At 38.9% G+C, this 20720-nt stretch overlaps 1 protein-coding gene across 2 annotated transcripts in view; it reads right to left on the reverse strand.

Annotated features, from left to right (window-relative positions):
* Positions 1-2402: 2402 nt before the first annotated feature.
* Positions 2403-20720, reverse strand: part of kif20ba (kinesin family member 20Ba) — a 50020-nt gene continuing 31702 nt past the window's right edge. The window contains exons 31-35 of one of the 2 annotated variants that reach the window (XM_079362678.1): positions 16652-16693; positions 11321-11395; positions 9331-9448; positions 5329-5483; positions 2403-3821 (exon numbers count right to left, since the gene is read on the reverse strand). In XM_079362678.1, coding sequence (XP_079218804.1) covers positions 3741-3821; positions 5329-5483; positions 9331-9448; positions 11321-11395; positions 16652-16693 — 471 coding nt within the window. In that variant the 3' untranslated portion in view covers positions 2403-3740. The remainder of the gene's footprint in view (positions 3822-5328; positions 5484-9330; positions 9449-11320; positions 11396-16651; positions 16694-20720) is intronic. The other variant, XM_079362677.1, reaches the window with a different exon arrangement.

Here is a 20720-nt window from a genome sequence, read left to right on the forward strand (position 1 = left end):
TTTGTCCAGCCACCTGCTGCTCTTCCAGTATATCTAGACTGAAAAAACAGCTTTAATGTTGTTAATGCACGCCTTTAATCTCATAAATTTGACAGGTTTTTCTCTCACAACTTTCTTCTCATAGAGTTCCAAGTTTATTCTAATAAATTTGCGACTTTAATCTCCAAACTCTCAGATTTAATGTTGCCCTAATAATCCTTCATATAAATGGTGTATCGCAGCTTTATATAAAAACAGAGGGGACCTAGCTTATTTTCTCATGGTTGCTAATTTCTACAAACACTCAGCACATTTTGAGTTCAGGCTTTTAAAAAGATCTTTTTTAAGATAAACCTTTTGGCTTACACAATCTTTTTTTTAAGGTGCTGAAAATGTGCTGATCAAGCCATCACAAGAAAAAGAAAACTGTTTTTTATTCTTTTATAAAAGAACAACAAAATCAGGCCACAATTTCAAAATTACTACAACAACCTTTCCTTCCTTCATATTTGCTGGGACTGCAAACACCAGCCTCAGCAGCTCTGTCTGAAATTCTGACTGTCAGAAAAAAATAAAATAAAATCCTGACAGTACAAAGGACTACAAATAAACGAAAGAAAATTAGATTGCAAAACTGAGAATGAAATTAGATTGGACTCTTACTTGACTGTCAAAGCTTCCTTTGGGAGCTCCACTTAGATACTCACCTCTACACAATAAAAGCCTGTGTGTGCAGAAACACAAGTGCACACCAACAGATTTTCTGCCCCCCACCAGCTCACTGCTGGGTGGAACAGTGTGAGCCGGTGACACCGTCAGTGTTTGGACAAATGTCCCGAACGTCTCTGACGTCAACAGCAGCAGATATATGATACGGACACCCAGACACACACGCAAACATTTTGATTTGTTTAAAACATTGTGTGTGCGTGTGTAAGCAACACCTCCTATTGCTACCGCATTCACTTGATTTCACAACTCCCCCTCCCACATTTAACACTGAATAAATAAAAATGTAGATCATCTCGCTCACAGCAATCCAAAAGAACAGTCTTCAAAGCCATTAGTGTGAGCTTCAAACCACCACATCCACACAGTGAAAATATCACACGTTCCTTCGGTTGGACTGCTCCAAGAGAAAAACAACTGCTGTCCAGATTGTCAGTAAAGGTCAGTTCACCAGAGGATGGCCAGAAGACTTTAGCTGCTCTGTGACCTTTTGTCTAATCCCATCAACTGAGAAAAGTTTCTACCTGCACTCTAACTTTAAATCAAGATTTTGGAAGAGAATGTGATTTTTTTTTTGTCTTGCATACCAAAGAGGATTAAGATTTGTTTTATTTTGAAATGTGCCTCCTTTGCACTGTACTCTTAAAAACTGACACATCTAAGGCTATATTGTTATAACTATTGAGTAATCACATGGGTGAAGTATGCCTTTAAGTATTCGTTACCTCAACCATTTGCATGAAGCTGTGTATCATTAGAAACATGGTAGTAGTGTTGAATGGTTGTGAGTCCAGCCCTCATTTTGCCCTGAGACGAGAAAAATGTTTTTCTTTGCCTGGAAGTTTTCTTCATGTGATGCAATATGACGCTTTTTGCATCACATGAAGAAAACTACTTACTACCTTTACTACTATGTTTCTAATGATACACAGCTTCATGTAAATGGGTGAAGTATCCCTTTAATAGTATATTACTTTAAACAAGCAAATGACCAAAGCACAGAGGATTTTTAACCTCTACTTTACTCACTATTTTTGCTGACAGCGGGAGTGGCCAATTTCCTTCAAAAATAATGCAGGATTGTTGAGATAAATTATTGACTTGTTTATGTGTGGCAATAATAAAGTGAAAGTTAAAGTTAAAGTTTTCTCTATTTTCTATGCTTCACACATACCTAAAGCTGAAAAATAATCTAAAGGTGCATTTAGAGAGTGATGAAAGACGGGGGTGGAGGTTAGGGGGGTGCTGCACAAAGACTGGAACCTTTAGCAGATGGAGGTTAAGGGCCTTGCTAACACAGTGAGTAAACTAGCAGCAGCCAGTCCCATTTCTGTATTTGGTATATAGCAAGACTTGGATTGGTAACCCTCAGATACAGTCTGAGCTACTGCCAAAGACCCCCAAGATGGAGAATTTCTTTGCTGTTATTGTACAACTCCAATATGCTTCTGAATGTTGTGTACTTGTGTGCAGGAGATTCAGAACATGTTGCCATGTGATGGTTGAGCAGATGCCATCGTTGAGCAGATATTTGATTTGTTTTTGTAACACATTTTCAACACATTCTCTCCTGATTGCTACTTACGTCATGTATTTATAAAGAATGTAGGAACTAATAATAGCATGTGAAAAACAACACTCAGAGCTTTAGGGGTTTTGATTGACACAAGTGAAAAAAACAGCAGAAGTCCATATTGGATTGGCAAAAGTTTGTATGTTTAACTGTTAAATGATTGATACACAATAAGAAAAGTACAGGACAATATGTATGACAGAAAACGGGAGAATGTACAGAAGAGTGCAATTATTCAGAAAATAGACAACGAATGAGCTCAAGCAGCTTTAACAGGGTCACTTTATGTATAAACACCAAAAGAATAATAACCTCTGCAGCCCTTCACTTAGAAAAATAAAGTGACCTAAAGAGATCCCACCATCTACCAGTGCTAAAGCCATAGCTGTCAGCAAATGTAGACAAACCAGAACACATTTGGTTTGAGTAACATGTACACAAAGAACTGTTTCTCATACTTCTAAGTATTATTCATCCTTTCTGTTCCCTCGCTTTAAATTGTTCGCAATAGAAAGTGCAGTCTGAGGAAAGAGGGGGACTCTGACTTGTTATGAAAATCGTAAGGTAGTGGTTTCCTATAAGATAAATTAAATGTTGTAGGTTACTCATGAAGAAAGAGAGAAAAAAAATACATAAATAAGCTCCAAATATCAACCAAACTCCAGCAGAGTCCAGAACATTCTAAAGAAAAAATAAATTGCACATCAAGGAAAAGGAAATGACAGCATTTTTCTTCTGTCGTGTTAGTAGACCAACTGATTCAGAGAGTTTAGGACGAGAGTTTGTGCGGTGACGTTCGAGTGATTTTCAGAGTAAAAGCATTGTTTAAGACAAAAAAGTACGAGTGAGAATTGATTATTTCACAGCCAGAATATTTCAGGCAGAAGTTGATTGAAAATCAAAGAATCCGTGTTATGAATAAATAGGTCGACCTTTCAGAGAGGTAGATGACGAGACGATGGAGTCAGGGGGAGTCAAGCTGAAAAGGAACTGCTCGCTCAGTGTGCTGGATAAACTTGTGATTTAAAGGAAACCGCTGCAGCACGTACAACACAAGCTGCGGTTTTATGTCGGAGAAAAATAAACAGGAGTATGTGTTAGTGAGTTTAAGAGGTTATGGAGTGTTTGTTTACAACTTTATATGAAGTTAACTACATTGGATCTCCTCTGCTAGTCTTGATGTTATATCAAACCAATCAGCTCTTCAGTCCAGCTCTGTACTGCACACAGACGCTAGAAGAAAAAAAGATCTTCTCAAAATTTTAACAGAAAAGCAAGAAAGGGAACTCCTGAATACTAGAGAACAGCAAGATAACCAGCTGCAATATTGAATATTTGATTATACTCGCTCCCTTAAAATATGTTTCTATGTTTAGAGACTATATGTATATGTATCCTTCATTTTTTAATAGTGTTAGGAATAATAATAAAAAAAAAAAAACATTTAGTACAGTATGATTTATTTCGCCATCCTGGAGCGCAGACGCCGTTTAATGATCTGGTGGTCGCTCTCTTTCTCCTCTGGCTCTCTGCTAATGATCTGAAATAAGAAGAGAAGGAATAACTTGTGAAACATGTATACATGTGAATAATTAATGCAAGGACAGCATCTTTTAAAAATAAAACAAATCAAAAATATCATGACTGACTCTTTGTTAAAACATAAAACAAGCCACTCTCTTGAAAATAGTTAAAAGTGTTTTTACAGCACGGTCATATGGGCCCTAAAAAAAGTCTGCAGCAGGAGGTGAAACAGACAAGCAGGAACGCTTCAAGAATTCAACCAGGAGGAATTCTCCACTTGGAGCTCGCGCTGTGGCTCTGTGGAGGGTTTGTACACTTAAACAACTCCAGGAGATGTTAGGCAGAGCTCTTTGAAGTCATCTTCTAATGAGACCTGAGACGAGAGCTCAACTCCAACGAGAGAGAGTGAAGAGAGACATTCTTTTAACTCAACATTAATTTATTTGATACTATATTGTCTTACCCTGAATCTCATTTGAAAAAATACACCCATGCATCATAATAAGTCCCCACACTGCCCAGCTCTGGCTGCTTCACTGTTTCTTTAAGGGACATTTTATCGTGGGTGACACGCCGGTGAGATGTAAAGGTCAAATTTGACACGGGTACAAGCTGTACTGCTTAGATCATAGGCTGAGACTCAGTATCTATCAGCTCTGTAATGTATAAACCACTAATCTATTTGCTGCACTCCAGTAATGAGGAGCTTCTTTTAGAAGGACTACAGCTCTACTGAGAAGGCGGTGCTCGCTCTGTTATTGGCTCTACAGCATTTAGAAGGAGATGCTGGATCCTCCTTGCAGCCTGTTGTGTACACCAACCACAACCCTTAAGTTTATGTCTTCGAGACAGGATAGTGATGGTCAGAAATCGAGGAGAGGGAAGAGGAGCCAAAGGTCCGGTTTGGTTCAGTACAGTTCGGATAACTTTGATTCAGTGAACCCTGATCTTGCTTGTGTTTCCATTAATACCATCAGTATCTAATTAATTAACTTTGAGGCTGATATTGTAATATTTGGTTGTTCCTTGATTTCAGGGTGGTGCCCCTCTAGGTTTATTAAACTCAGTTTGATAACATTGTTGATTTATATCGATCATTAAAGGGATACTTCACCCATTTACATGAAGCTTTGTATCATTAGAAACATGGTAGTAGTTTTGAGTGGTCGTGAATCCAGCCCTCATTTTGCCCTGAGACGAGAAAAACATGTTTTTCTTGCTTGAAAGTTTTCTTCATGTGATGCAAAAAGCGTCATATTGCTACTACCATGTTTCTAATGATGCACAGCTTCATGCAAATGGTTGAAGTATCCCTTTAAATAAAGTGAATTATGAAAGTTCATTTGATAACCAAATTTCACTTATGAAACTCCACATAAATGTTGACCGCGTATTAGCAACATATGTGCCTGCACCTGACCAGCTCTGAGTTTGCTGCCAAGCTGAAACTCAAACTTCCACCTCTCTAAGTCCTCTGTACAGCTCATGTACTTTGTAATGTCGCTCGTTGGTGCGAGACTCACAGGGTGTGAGGGCATGTCCATAGGAGAGGAGATTTCCGGCCTGTAGAGCTTCTTTTTGTTCTTCTTGGCTCTGAGACTGAGCGATGAAGAGGAGGTGGAGGAGGCTGCTGAGTCTGCATCAAGCCGGCCGCTCACCAGGCTCATCATCTTCTTGGCTGCAGTGTGGGAGACAGTTTTAAGAGGAAGAGGAAGATGCTGAATAGAGACTTTACAGAGATGGATATCTTTTAAGTGGCTGCTTTACTTCATGGTGGTGAGCAGTTTTCTAAAATGTGCTGTGTAAACTTCTTAATATGAATAAATCATTCTTAAACAAGGATTGCAGCATTAATATTCAAACTGTAAACACTTAACATCACATATGAGATAACAAGAATCTGCTCCACTGATGTAAGAGAGTGGGTGAGTAGGAGATTAATTTTATAAAAAAAAAAAAAAGATTACATTTTACAATCCTAATTCCTAAAACGTGGGGAGATGTAAATAAAAATAGAATGTGATGATGAGCAAAAAACCTCCATGTGATAGAAGACGGCCCAAAGACATTGGGCCATTCGATGCAGACAACATGTTTAGTTAAAGTTCAGACGGTTTCATGTTTTCCTGCAGTTTCTTCTCACAGCATCGTAGCAACTGAGGAGATCAATTATTTCTATTCATTTTGGAAGAGGTGGTTTGACCGTTCCTGCTGCAGGGTTTCAGCTCTTCAACAATTCAGGATCTCATTCGTCTTACGTTACACTTCTTCATGCTCCGAACTGTGAACTATCCCATCAGGTGTGTGTTTTTTTTTAAAAGCATTTTATACTTTTCCAGTCTTTGCTGCATCTCTCCTGACCAAGACGTTACTTTCTCTCTTCACTAACTTTTTTTTTTTTGAGTTCTCTTAAGTCAGTCCAGCAATCATGCGTTTGATCTTTGATTTGTATCACTGACTTTTCAAAGGGGGGCCTTTTATGCGTCAGCAGCTTATATTAAACGTGGAATTTGGCCCTTTCAGGGGAATTCTTCAAACTAAATTTGAATAAAACGATAAGTGCCAAATCTTTTAAATAACGACTACAGAGACGGCAGAGAATAAAGAATATGAGCGACAGAAGAGATGGGACACAAAGACAGGAAACGGCACATGAGACTTGAAGTGAAGGCAGTAGGACGGTGAAAGAACAGCGCGGGGAGAGAAGAAGAGAAACTTTTACAGAGAAAGGCAGCGAGATACTGGGGGAAGTTCATAACTATAAACATAAAAGACAAGTGAAGGTGAGGGATGAAGGAGACAGCAGGGTGGAGCAGGGAGGGGCGGGCGGGGGGATCAGATGGTTGCAGACGACAGCACCCTTGCACTGGAATCCCCGAGGCGACAATTAATTGACCGAGAGAAACTGCTGCTCCCCGAGGATAAAAAGCACAGAGATGACTCCAATGGACTCTAATATGTTCCCTGTCTTAACTCTCTCCTCGAAGCCATCATTAGTGTCCCAAAATTTCGCTGCCCTTGGTCCGGTTACTTTGTCAAACCCGCATTCTCTTCCCCCCAAATGACTGCAGCAGAGTTTGTCCTTTGTGTGTCATGCGACGTGTTTCGATCCATGTTGCACTGGTTTCCATCCCCTGGTCCCCATCATTTCTCTCTCCTCACATTCCCTGTCGATCTGCAGCTGTCTTATCTAATAAAAAGTAAACAAGCCCACCAAAAATACCATTTTCTGAGTCATGACACGGCCTCCTGGACTCTCTTAGTAAATGATTGGAGGTGCATCAGTGTGTAAGATACCTGTACTAGCAGTATAGGCATGCCTTTGTGTGTTTGTGTACAGTGTGTGTTTGTGTATGTGTGTAGATGAAAAGGCCAAAGCTTGTGACCTTGGCAACTTTTTTTAAAAAACATTTTTTGATCACAGCTGGAATATTGAAGCTCATTTGTGATATAACCTGAAGTGATCTTCTGTTTGTCAAGGAGAAGTTGCATCAGTAAAGGAATTTAAAGGGCTGCTCGTGATGGACTGACGCAGACTTTCATCATTAACACACATGATTACTACACTGCTCACATTTTAAGGAGTTTTCTTTTCCCCCTCAAAGATCTTTTGGCTGATTGGTCTTTAAAGTCAGAACATTTGAGGCTGCAGCAGCACGCGCTCATTAAGAGGAGAGCGGCAGCATGCAATACGCTTGTGAAATAAATAACCTGCCGCCTCACTTTTATTAAACCAGTCAGTTTTTTTTTTATCAATTATGCTAATTAGTCAACTTTATGTTAATATTATATAGACTCTTCTTCTGTAAAGCACTTTGGTCAACCTTGTGTTTAAATGTGCTTTAAGTTGATTTCAGATTCATTCGGACCAGACGCTAGCAGCAGTTAATCCGTATGCTGGACTGAGTCCAAGTAAACTTATTGTTGAGTTCCATGCTAAGGGAGGGACATGCTTATATCAGAAGAAATTCTTTAAGAGAATTGAAGATTTAATCAATATTGAGAAATCTTAATAAACATGATGTGCTGTGTAAAACACAATGTTTAAGGCTTAAAGAGAAAATGAGCAGGAGCAACTGTAACAAGCAGCTTCAGTCACTCTTAGTACTTTCTGTTTGTCCATCAATGTGAACAAAGTGCCTCTTCTGTCCTGTACAAACATCTCATCCTCCTTTTATTTGAACGGTTAAATGCACTCCCTTCTTTTTAAGTCAGTCGTGATCGTCGTTGTCGTAAATGTGAGAAAAAGAACACAAAGACAGGCTGTTCCAGCAGCGTGCTTTTAATCCTCTTACCCGTCACTTACTCTGCAGCAGCCGCTTCAGACATTTTAAATACCATATCAAATAGGCCCACTTTATGCTAATTATCTTGTTTGTGTTTGTAGCTCTTAAACAGGCAACCCTGCTCACCCTGATGGTGCACGTGGGTATTAACCTGATGTGCACTTTTACTGTCTAATGCCTGCTGGCTCAAAACCTCCCCAAAAATGAAAAACCACAGAATGTGAGTTACAACTAACGCAAAAGACTTTGGATGATGATAAAGGAGTGTGCTGCTGAACTAAATAATAATAAAAAAGTAATATAATAGAACATCAGTTTTCCAACACAGACGATACCTGAATATTTCAGACCTGTTTTTCGGACCATAAAGAACTGAATGTCTGGTGGAACGTTTCAAAAGGCCAGGCGTACTCCTGGTGTTTGTGTCTGTGGATGAATTGAACAGCTTAAAGGTAAGATTAAAAAAAGAAAATATATTGATATAAATACAAACCTAATATTAAAATATACTCTAAGATAAGAGTAACAAAAAAAATAAAAAATAAATTATGTCGATCCATCTAATCATAGACTTTATACAAAATATGAACGTAGTCTCAGACGTCACTTGTCGGTTTCTGTAGTGGATCTTTGAAGCCCATCCACGGTGAAATGTTCTATGGAACTTTGTGTGATGGTAGTAAGCTAAAGTGATCCTTCACTCTCTGATGAACAGTGCCATCACGCCCATCGGTCTGATTTAAACGGTCTGATTTAAACTTTTTATTTCTGTCATAAAATGTGGGACATTTTAAAACCAGGAGTGAACGAGACAGAGCTTGTTACGCTCATCTGTTGTTTCTCTCTGTTATATCTAACATGCTTTCCCCCCCACACACAGGGTTTTTATATTCACACAGTTTGTACAACAAGTTTTTATTTATCATTCCTGCTCTTGATTTTATTTTCACTGAAGAATGTTGTGTTGTGATACTGTGGATGCTGCAGTTATAAAAAGGCTTTCTGCTCAGATGTGTCATCAGGTAACAAATAATTTGTTCAGCTGTGACGGACAAAAAGCTGCATCAGCCCTCCTCTTCAGCATCATTTTGTAAACTCATCACATCTTAACTTCTTTTTACGCCTGTTTAAAAGACATTTTACAACTTCTACTCATCCCTCTGGTAGTTTTTTTTCTTTTTTTCCCCCCAGTGAAAGCCAATGACATAAATATCTCACAAAGTAAACAGACAAACCGACCTTTAGAGCCGAGCAGTGTGGGGGAGCTCTGCAGGAAGTCTCCAATCTTCTGCAGCGTTCCCTCTTTCCTGCTACGGATGCTGCTCTGGGAGTCATGGCGACGCGCAGAGGAAGAGACCTGACAATAGATGACAGGGAACAGTATTTAGTCTGTCGGCATGTGCGGTGTATAATTAATTACAAAATGTGTTTTGTAATAGACGAGCAGTGTAGCGATCGTGGATGAGGAAACACTCAAAGACTACACCGGCTCTGAACAGTGACTAAACTAAATAGACCAAAGCAAACTTCTGTTGATATGTCACACTTTGCTTTTTAGTCGATGAATCATTTGGGAGCGTCTCGCCACGCACCTGAAAGTGTCATGCAAAACACGATGGCCTGTTTAAGTATCTACGATATTATTTCTGAGGTGATTTAACCAATTTTCTAAACCACTGATCGTGACTAAAAATCTTGCCATGCATGCACTTCTTCTTCATCCTTGTCTGGAAGTGCCTCATACGTGTAGTTACATGGCTCTGTTTTAGTAATGTTTATGTTAATGCTGTGCTAGACGATAAAGAACAGAATATCTGGTGGAACTTTTCAAGAAGCGAGCGTACTCCTGATGTTTTTGTCTGTGTGGCGAAATTGAGCAGATTACAGTTATTTGTTGCAAAAACTACATTCATTTAGAAGAGAAGAGATATTTCATATAAATACAAAACTAATATTAAAATATACTAACAATAAGATAAGAGTTAAAAAAAAATAAAAAATAAAAACGTAAGTTGATTTATCTTATCATAGACTATACAAAACATGAACATGGCCTCAGTGACGTCACTCATCGGTTTCTGTAGTGAAGCTTTGAAGCCCATCCACGGTGACAACATGAAATGTTCTATGGAACTACCTTTGTGTGATTGTAGTAAGAAAATGCAAGCATTGTAAGATTTTTAGGCATGCTTGCACATTTTCAAGGACAAGAATTCCTCTTGTCGTGTTTCATCACAAAAAAACAAACAAAAAAAAACTTTGCAAACAGCATCAGACCTCTTGAAGTATGTAGCTGTGTTCTTTAAAAAAAGACCAAATAATGTATGAAGGAAACTTCAGTCTGCAGGGATGCTTGGTTTTTGACGGAGAGCAAAGCTGGAAAAGATTCACATATCAAAGTGTCCTCCTCAGTGTAATAGTAGTGTGTGTGTGTGTGTGTGTGTGTGTGTGTGTGTGAGAGATTTATTATATTTTGTATATTTTGATGATCTGACAGCTGGTATTCTCTGACTCACATGGGCCCGATCACAGTTACATATGTACTTTATGTGAAAACATTTCTTTGCAGACTTAGTAACACGAGTAGGTCCTTTTAGGTCCTCTGAGCAGGGAGACTCCGAGGATGTAGCGGACACGGTTTGGAACGGTCTTTCCCCAGAGCTCTGTGGTCACTTTTAAAACGCAAATTAAGACTCATCAGTCCGTTTGTCACGCCTCTGCTCAATCCATTATTGTGAAGCACTCTGTTCTTAAAAACGGGTGCGACATAAATAAACATTATTACTAGTAATTAACTCAGCAGTTTAGCCTTTGCAACGTCTGCAGCACATGAAGCAGAGCGTCACAGCCAAAGAACACCATTCATACAAATATGTAATTTAGTTTCTCTGTAAAAATTTCTTGGATGAGTCTGCACTTTGATAACCTTTTTATGTGGAATAAAACTATTTTAATTTAAATATAGCCATGTCCATTCTCGTTTCACAGCCCCCAAATCCACTACGCCTTTTTAAAAAAAAATCACATTTAAAAGAAATATGGCCGCTTATGTAAGAATGTATGTGCTGACTTTGTTTATGCAATGACCCACTGCGTAATGATTTAGCATTCTCCCATTATCATTTTGCCACCTTAATGTGTTAAATATGATTTTTTTTTTCTGTTCACACATGTATGGATGCATCAGAGCACATGGTCATGATTATGCATATCTGTGTCTGCTTGTCACCTCCTCTTGGTGCGGGGTCAGCTTTGGCGTCAGTTTGGTCCGTGTGTTCCTCCTGTTCTCTGCCTCCACCTCTTCCTATCAGCAGAAAGAGAGGAGAGAAAAAAACAAAAAACGCTGAGTGAGAAGTGAGTCATCTGTACCGAGAGGCAGCAGAGTAGAAATTTAAAAAAGCAAGACGCTAAAAAAAACAAAACACAAAATGTTTTATAATGACAGAACGGTTACGATGAGATGAGGCTGGTCATTAATACAAGGTAGACATAAAGAGAAAAGCATGAGGACATTTTGTGCGCCCGCCTCAGTAGGCAGTCAATTTCTCTTTTACCAGCTGGAAAAATTATCAAGGCAAGAACAGGGGCTCCAATTTAGGGTTATTTACCTGCCTGGAGGAGCCTGGAGGCTCGACAAGCTCAACTACTCTCAGATGAAAGATATCGCCTGGACGTCTCAGAAACAGCTTTGCTTCAGAACATGGTTCGAATGTAAGTAACTATCCCAGTAAAGCTTTCATTAAGACTGAGGTGAAGGAGTGTCTCTGAAGTTTTCACCACTTTATGGATGATTTTTTTTTTTAAAGGAAAACTTCCAAACAAAGAAAAGAGGCCGATAAAGCTGGTTTAAAAACACAAAGTTTGACTCTTCATTTAAAAGCCTCTCATTTAATATTATTTTAAACAAAAGACATGGCAGTTTAGTCCCTTCAATTGTATTATATTTCATTTTTCTCCCGACTCAGCTGTTTAAGAGGTTATGAAGGGGATGAGATGATCACAATGGCTGATGAGAACATGGATTATGATTGTTCCGCTTTGAAAGGTCACATATAGTGCAAAATACATTTTATGGGTTTTTAGCGCTAAAAATCCCCCAATTATCAGAGAAGTCCATTCCCTCCATCGCTTCCTCTGCTCCACTTTTTGGAAAATGTGTGCTCAAACAGGCAGTTTGGAGATTTTCCTTTCATGACATCACAAAGGGCAGCAAGCCCTCGCCAGGTGGAAAACTATCCCATAGCTAGGTGTTTCATGGCATGTCATAGGACAGGTCGCCAACCTTAAAGCCCATTTTAACAGCACGCAAACAGTTGTGATCCACTGCTTTAATAAAATGTACCGGTAAAGGACATTGTGTCACTCATATTTAAACTTTTCCTTGGCCACCACTCTCCTTTTGCAAAGCCTCTACTAAGATTTGTTTTAATGTTAAAACTAATCTTAGTAGTACGGTTACTAAAAAATAATGTTATGACCATTCAATGAGTTTCCTGGATGTGGTTGTGATGCAGCCTTAAATCAAAGCGGATACATTAATACTCCTTTCTCAAAAGATGAATATCCGTAACCAAGGCTTTGATTATTCAACCAAACTTGCAGCTTTGCAGGTCAGTTAAGGATCAGATCCGTGTTTTCAGAGTGACAACAAGGAAACATGTTACTCGATATGCCCACATGGGTATACAGCTGTCAGTCTTCATAACATTTCTGAACTTTTTTTTTTTTTTTACATTTCTGGCAAATGCAAAGACTCACAGGTAGCCTTTAGGTCTGACCTAAGAAGGTTCCCACAAGCTAAGCTGACAAGTGGCTGTCAGTGACACATTAAAAGCTGCCCCACTTTAGGGAAGGGAAGCAGGTTGAAAACACATGGAGTCATCAGTGACTCAGAGAACATTTTTTAGAACAAATCTGAGAAAGACCAAAAGGGAGGCGGTGAGTGAGAAGTGTTGGTGTAGAAATTGTAAAAGTAGAAAAAAGAAAAAAGAAAAAGAAGAGCAAAATACGGTATCATGGTGGAATTGCAGCGTTTTGTGGTGGAGTGAGACAAGAAGTAGAGAGACTCAGAAGAGTAGTGATGAGTGAAAGTGATGAATTGTAATTTGAGTGTGGTGAAAGTAAGCGAGATGAATGGTTTGTGTATGTGAGAGAGGCACAGGAAGATATGAAATGATAAAAGGAGCGTGTGAAGGAAGTAAATGAGACATGAGATAATGTGAATCACTGAGGACAGAGAAAGATGGAGTGGAGATACGGAGAACAGGAGTGTGCTTAAAGTGAACTCTTGTAAATGCCATCCCAGTTTCTAAAGAGTTGCCCTGAAGTACTCCTAATGGTTGGTACTATCCAGTGTTGGTGTTAGCATTATGCTAATTGGTCAACTTTAGCTAAAATAAAGCTAAACAAAAACCAAGTCCTTCCTTCACAGTAATAAAGTGTAGTTTGTCCACCTCAGACTCCCAGTGTTGCCATGGCTGCTTCTACCATCGGAGAATTTTGTGCATGCGCCAGTGGAAAGTGAAACAAGTCAAACACACCCTAAATGAGTGAGTTAAGACACTAACGTTGGTAGAATGCACAGATTATCTTATCTTGAATGCTAACGATCCTAAGCAAAGAGGATTGTTGAAAACAATCCCTTCACTGTTAAGTATCCCATCTCTGTTGGGCAGTAATATTTACTGTACATAAGGAGCCTTTGCATTCATGCAGCCAAAAAGGATTCAAGTTAATCCTCATACAGTTCACATGTTTATGAATAAGTCAAACGACATTGAACAGGGTTATTTTGTCTGTCACTGATGAAAAGGATCAAAGTCATGGTGTAGGACCACACAGTCACACGTCCTGCTTATCAGTGTGTATGGATGATCGTCTCCACAGTGCACAGCACTTATGTTGACAACGCCACAAAACTTGAACAAAAATCACAAAGGCTGAAAGTACAGATAAAGATTTTCGGGGACAGTGACAACGTCTCCCTTTGGAAGAAAAGCCTCACCCTTGTCAATAAATCGTTTAAGAACTCATCTGCTGAGCAGACAGAGGGGCGCGAGGATCCACGGGAGCTGGATGAAGAGGGCATGTCTGAAAAAATATTAGAGGACAAAGAGACTAGAGATGGGAAAAAGAGAGAGTGGAATGAAGGAAGACGGGAGAGAGAACGATTGTGTGCCAGAGCAAAAAGGTTGAATGAGTTTATGTTTGCTCATGTGTGTTCACATAGTGCCAAGTTTACATGTTCAAGTCTGCCAACACTCTATTATCTCTGAGAGAAATGGAACGGTGCGGGGTGCAGAAGTCTGGATGGCTGATGAAATCGGCCGTCTCTCGCTGCCTGGGTCACTGCCTTCGGATGTCAAAGCCATCAGATAAGAATCCACTTTCTGCCGTCCAACTCCCCCCCTCCTCCACTTACAGTAAGAGGTAGCACTTACATTTTAATTATTCCAGTGATTTGACAATGTAATTAATTGAAACAAGACAACTTCGAGGAGATTACATGAAAGAAATAAGAAAGCTGGAAGGGGATCATTTGTCATGCAATGCGCAGCAGTATTTAGCAAAGTAATCAGAAATATTCAAGAAATCATTTAAGATTTTGAGTTTAAGCAGGATGTGTGTCAAAACAGCATCACTTGATTCCCAACTAACAGAGTCCAATCTTAAGGGAGATTTTTTTATTTTTTTTATGCCAAGACAAATATGCTGCTGCAGAAGCTGAGAAAGTGGCCTTTAAACATTTGAGCATGAAAGCTGCCAGTCTCAGCCTTTCTAAAAGCTCCCATAGAGAATCTTCTAAAAGCAGTGAGAGGGAGATAATATCTTAAATGTAAACTTTAACTGATTGTATAAACAGAATGTTTAGGGAAGAGATTGCAAACTGCTATCAACATCGAGAAAAAGCTTGGGGAATAAAATCTTTACCAAGAAAAGCCAAAGCTAAAACTTAGGAGCAGAGAGTTCAGCTGGGTGAGCAGCTTCATCTTTATTACAAAGCTAAAATTGGTGAACCCGAAGTACAGGAAGAACTCTTTCCTCGAGTGACTCCATTTTCAGATTGGAGCAGCGTAAGCCTGTGGTCATACAAGCTGCCCTTTAATAATAACTTTACACCTCAACTCACAGTTGCCACTCAAGTGTCCTTGAACAAGGAACTCAATTGTGACAATTTTTTTAAGAGCGCTGCCCTGTGGCTCAGCCTCCACTCTGACCTCTCTTCAAGAGGGAGGAAAGAGCCGCAGCTTGATTGTACTCTAAAAGAGTCGAGGGTGTGAGGTGATAACAAAAAAAGATTAGAGCAGACAAGAGCGGGATTACATTTAGTTTCCAAACATTCTCTGGTCAACTGGGTACAAACTGGGAAGGCTCAGCAACACTTGTAGTAAGAAGTGAGTGAATGTAGTCATCAAGCAATGACCCTGATGAACGCCGCGAGCCGAAACGCAACTGTCTTAATTTGGAATAAAGTTTTACTCTACCCTTTTACTCTTCATGCACTTTGTCAGTTGGTGAAGTTTGTGCCAGAAAATCCTCTTTGTCTTCAGTACAAACTGGGAAGGAAAAGCTTTTACAGAAATGCTTTGAATCCTTCATGATGTGGTTTGGATTTGTACACTAAATTGTGTATATCTTCCCATGGTAACCAAACTGTGCTGTAGCTCTAAACTGTGCTGGAGAGAACATTTGTTTTTGAGGTTTAATACCGGGGTGACTCTGGGACAACGGCATACGATAAAAAAGGGGGAAGCTTCTGCAAGTAATCACATTTTAAATGGTTCAATTAGTTGAACCCTCCAGCAAAGAAAACCTTCATGGTGCAATGCCCCCAAATACTCCAGTTATTGCACAGTAAGACACTGTACAATAACAATAGCATGGAAAATGCTGAAGGAACATCCCTACTGCTAATGAGAAATAAAAGATCACTTTTAAAGGACTCACTTTGGCCAAATTCTAAGTTGGAGCACGATTTGTTTATCCAACACTTAGGGGGGAAAAACTGGTTCTGTTTCTCTCTCTTTCCATCATGTGTTGTTATGACAGCAGTGGACCATCAACTCATCCAAGAAAAAAAAAGAGGAAAAAAAAGTCCTTCTGTTTTCATTAACATGGGCTCAGGAAGACATTACCCGACTATAAGATAAATCAGAATACAAATACTTATTGTCATTAACTTGTCATTATTACTTTTAAATCACCAGCCCCCCTGAGCTACCACTATTCTAATCCTCCCTACTTTTGTCAGTCACAATGCTGTCCTGATATTATTTTCACTTTGCTGTCATCCATCTGCCTGAATACAGACCGTTTACATTTATACTTCTGCTACCACCACCACACTGAAGCTTGTGGACGTTTAACTCTTCACCATGTGGTGCAAGATGTTCAGGTGAGTAAGTCATTTGGTATAGCACATTGCATTTGAAGATAAACTGAAATTAATTAGTGAATGATGATGGAGGCTAAGATGAGGAATGGCTGTTTGTTTGTGAATTTTGGAGGAATGAAAACGTGAAGGTGTCTACTGTGAGAAAAAAAACAAAAAACAAAGTACCTCTCGTGTTGTTCTTCGTTTACTCCTCCTGAAAATATAAGACTTCAGAAAAGAAAGAACGTGGTTAAAAACAAACCTGTGATGCAGTCAAGACTACTCTAACAGTAAGATGAACCAATAACTCTAAAGCAGATCAGCCATTAATAACGCACTACTATACAAAACCAGCCAATAAAGTGCTGAAGATATAAAGGCTCAGAAGGTGCCCAATGTCAAAATTTGGAAAAGGTGACTTCTTCATGCAAATGTCTTCTGATGTGCATGAGCAAAGATCAATCTTAAACCTTTACATTCATTGAAAAGCCCACACTGCTTTCCCCCCCCTCCCTGCACCTTACAGTGTAAGACCTTCAAAACCAAATGGAAGAAAACTGGATTGGTCACGGTCGACAGCACAACAATTCTTCTTTTGTATAGGCTTACTTCAAAGAGCTAACAAAGCTTGAATAGGGAAAACAATGCATGGAAAACAAACCTCTAAAAATGAACTGTGTCCAGCACCAGTAAATTCAATGGAAAAGAATCTGTCTGTTCAATGATTCGCTCTATGCTCCACAACGGAAAGCTTAAGGCCAATGAGAGGCACGAGACTGTGTCCACTGCATCAATGTTTATGTTTACTATAGTAATTAACTTTTTTTTTTTTTTTTTTTTTTACATATACAAAAACGAAATCTCTTAAAGCTGCAGAAGAGGTCTTGACTTCTTAAAGCTACAGGAAGTGACGGGTAACTTCCTTAAACGCACAGTATGTAAAATCCATCGTCAGGGAGATCTCAATCAAAACAATAACAAAAGATGACGTCGAGGTTGGCGGGGTATCACGGGAGTGATTCTCTCTTTGAGCTGTCATGGTGACAGCAAACAAGACACAGTCCATTATAACTATAAAAATATGGATTTCTTTGGCTTTGATAACTTTTGGAAATATTTGAGGTAATGTAAGTAATACTATATATATATATATATATATATATATATATATATATATATACACACACACACACACACACACACACACACACTGTATATATATATAACACAGAGCCTTAATCCAAGCCGTATTCCCAAATTTTTGCTTAGCTTACCTACTGCTGGCTTTACTAACAGCGGTAAACAAGCACATTTTCCAAATAGACAAACTATGATTTTAGGTTGTTTCCTGTGGAGTCATTTGTTTCATAGTGAAAGGAGGATGATCAAAACCCAATGTGATTATAAATTACGGTTATTCAATGGCTAATATGTTATTCAATTGTTTAATTCATTCGACTCTGTGTCTCTCCAGAAGTTCATTCAGTCACTGTTTCTAATAGTGTCACAAGGAAGGACCTAACTTTAATGTTTCACAGAATTCTACAAGAAAGCATTAAAAGTTAAACCGTCCAGGTCCTGATGGGGTTGGGGTGCAGACTTTTAGAGCTCACAAGTCACGCTACTACATGCAGCATTCATGTTCAATGTTCAAACCTGTGTTTTCAGGCTGATAATAAATTCAGAAATGTTTTGTGTTTTTCACACAAGGTACATTTTTTGAGTCAGAGGGGGAAGATAGTAACATGAACGCGCATGCAAAAGTAGCTTTTCAATAATGCAACTGGGGCTGGGAAAATCATCTAAAATTTATCAACTGAATTCAATCAATTAATTAACTGTTTGCAAGATATTAAAGGTATTATTTTCTACTGTTTCAGAGAAGTTCATTTCTACTTTAAAATTAAAATGTTTTGTTTTCATTTTGAGCGACGCTTGGAATTCATTTAGACATATTCAATAAATAACCACAAAACGGTGCATTAGATATGCACCCTTTCATGAGAAACAATTTCCCAGCTTTAATAGTTAAGCATATTTACAGTAGAGACCATGTCAGTAAACTATAGGGGCAAAAAAAATAAAACAAAATAATCCTTCATTATTCGTGATATTGATTTCCGGTCATATTACCCAGCCCGATATGCAACTACAAACACAACTGAAATAATGCCATTTTGGCTCTGTAACAACACAATCTAATGAGGCATATTTTACTTCATCACTTACTCTTTTTTTTTGTTGAAACACCACCACCAAAAAAAAAAAAACCTTATGTCTGAATACTCATCCACTCTATCCAATTAGTAATGAGCTGACGACAGTAACTGAGAGGGATGGATGGGTTGTTCTCTTTCCGTAGACCTGGATAAATGCAAAACTGCAATTTAAAACAGAGCTCTGAAGACCTTGCTCTGTCCATCTGTACTTTGACTCTTATTATTTCCCTGACCTCCGTGTGCTTCTGTTTAGTGTTGTCCCATTAATCAGTGGTGAACTTGCTCTCTGTCTGTGCTGACTCTCAGCTGGATCAAGGATAGGCCAAGAACCTGCCTGCAGACACTTTGGCAGGGAAAGACAGAGAGACAGATTGAGTGAAGGGATGCAGCAGACCTCTACAGCACACTCTGGCAACAGTATAGCACTGCAAGCGTCTATGTCTGGAGCAACATCTTAATGCAAAACTTACTGACAGGAGGTTGAGGAAAAATTGATAATAAAAAAACAACATGGTTTTGAGCTACAGTTTGGGCCATTGGCGATGCCACCATCCATCACCAATGTCTGCCAGTTATTGACCACAGAGCTCTGTACCACAGTGACATTGTGATTTAAAGGCCCCTAAACCAAAGAAACTGATGGATGTCAAAAAAAAAAAAGAAAAAAAAAAGTTAACTTGGCACAATCTGACACCAGCATCATAACCAGAACCCTAAAAGTTAGAAACACATTCTGAAATAACAAAACCAAACCATCTTCTCATGGGTAAAAACAAAACATTTTGACCTTTTTCACAGGCTGTCTATGCAGAATCCAACACGCTAGGAAGGAGATGCAATCAAATGGCTCAAAAACACAGTGACTCTGACAGGAGAAACAGTGATACTGGTAACAGATCCCTAAAACCTGAAGACCTAAGTCTTGCAGGACGAATGTGGCATTTGGAAGGTAACAAAAAAAAATGGTGTTGTGGCAACACAAAATTTGCTGCACTATGAACATTTTGATATTTTACAGCTGCATTTAACTTCGCAGAAAAAGTTCAGAACAAACAAAGGCCCACAGCCCTGACGTACCCTACTTTCAAGCTTTCTACACTTCTATCTGGTAAAAAGCTACATTTTCAAATATATGAAGACAGCTTTGCATCCTTATAACTGTAAAAAAATGTATTTACAGTTCTTTAATTCCTGGCTGGATCTCATTCAACTTCCAAACAAATGTCTGCCAAGCGAGCTGCTAGATTGTCCTGTTTTTTTCCCCACCTGTTAGCCTGAAACTTAACAAGGCAAGACATTCTGCAGAAGGAATTACCCATTAAATGATTCTGAGTCACTTATTTCAGTGTGAAAATCCAAACATCACTTGATTGGGTATTAAGAATAGCTAATGTGGGTATTAAGGGTCAACATGCAAGCATCACATGTTCATTTCTTAAAACGGAGTTAAAAGGTGGATTTTTGGAATTAATTCAATTAAAAAAACTTGATTTGTCCCCGGGGGGAAATTCAAAGAATGAATGATTTGAATGCTATTTTAGAAAAAGTGAACACTTAAGCAATTTTACCAAGGTGTCAGGGGATCTTTTTTTTCTCTCTACTACAACAAGTCAAATTTTAAAATTGAAGACCCCTCCTCCTCATTGGAATAGACTCTTGGTGCTGTTTGGGTTTGTAGATATGCAGCTGTTTCCATGCACTAATTACGTAATTATTTCTCCAATGTTGATGAGGACTGATGAGGACAGTTGGTGGGAGTGTTTTTGATAGGACTAGAAAGCCTCTATAACAGGTTGTGAAATGAGAGTAGGAGACGGAAAGTGAGAGCTAGCTGTGAACAATTATGTGCTGTGTGAAGGGGGACAGTAGGTTCCAGTAAGTATAGGCTGTGTCACATCAAACTGTCTCTGTAGTGCATGGAGTGATGCAAAGAGAACAAAATAGTCAGACTTGTTTTTGTTCTAAAAGAGCATTAAATCAAGGCGCTGTCCCTTTAAATAGTCTATGAATATGTTGCTTTATAATGACATGAAGCA

This window comes from Symphodus melops (assembly GCF_947650265.1).
Source record: "Symphodus melops genome assembly, chromosome: 15".
Taxonomy (NCBI): domain Eukaryota; kingdom Metazoa; phylum Chordata; class Actinopteri; order Labriformes; family Labridae; genus Symphodus; species Symphodus melops.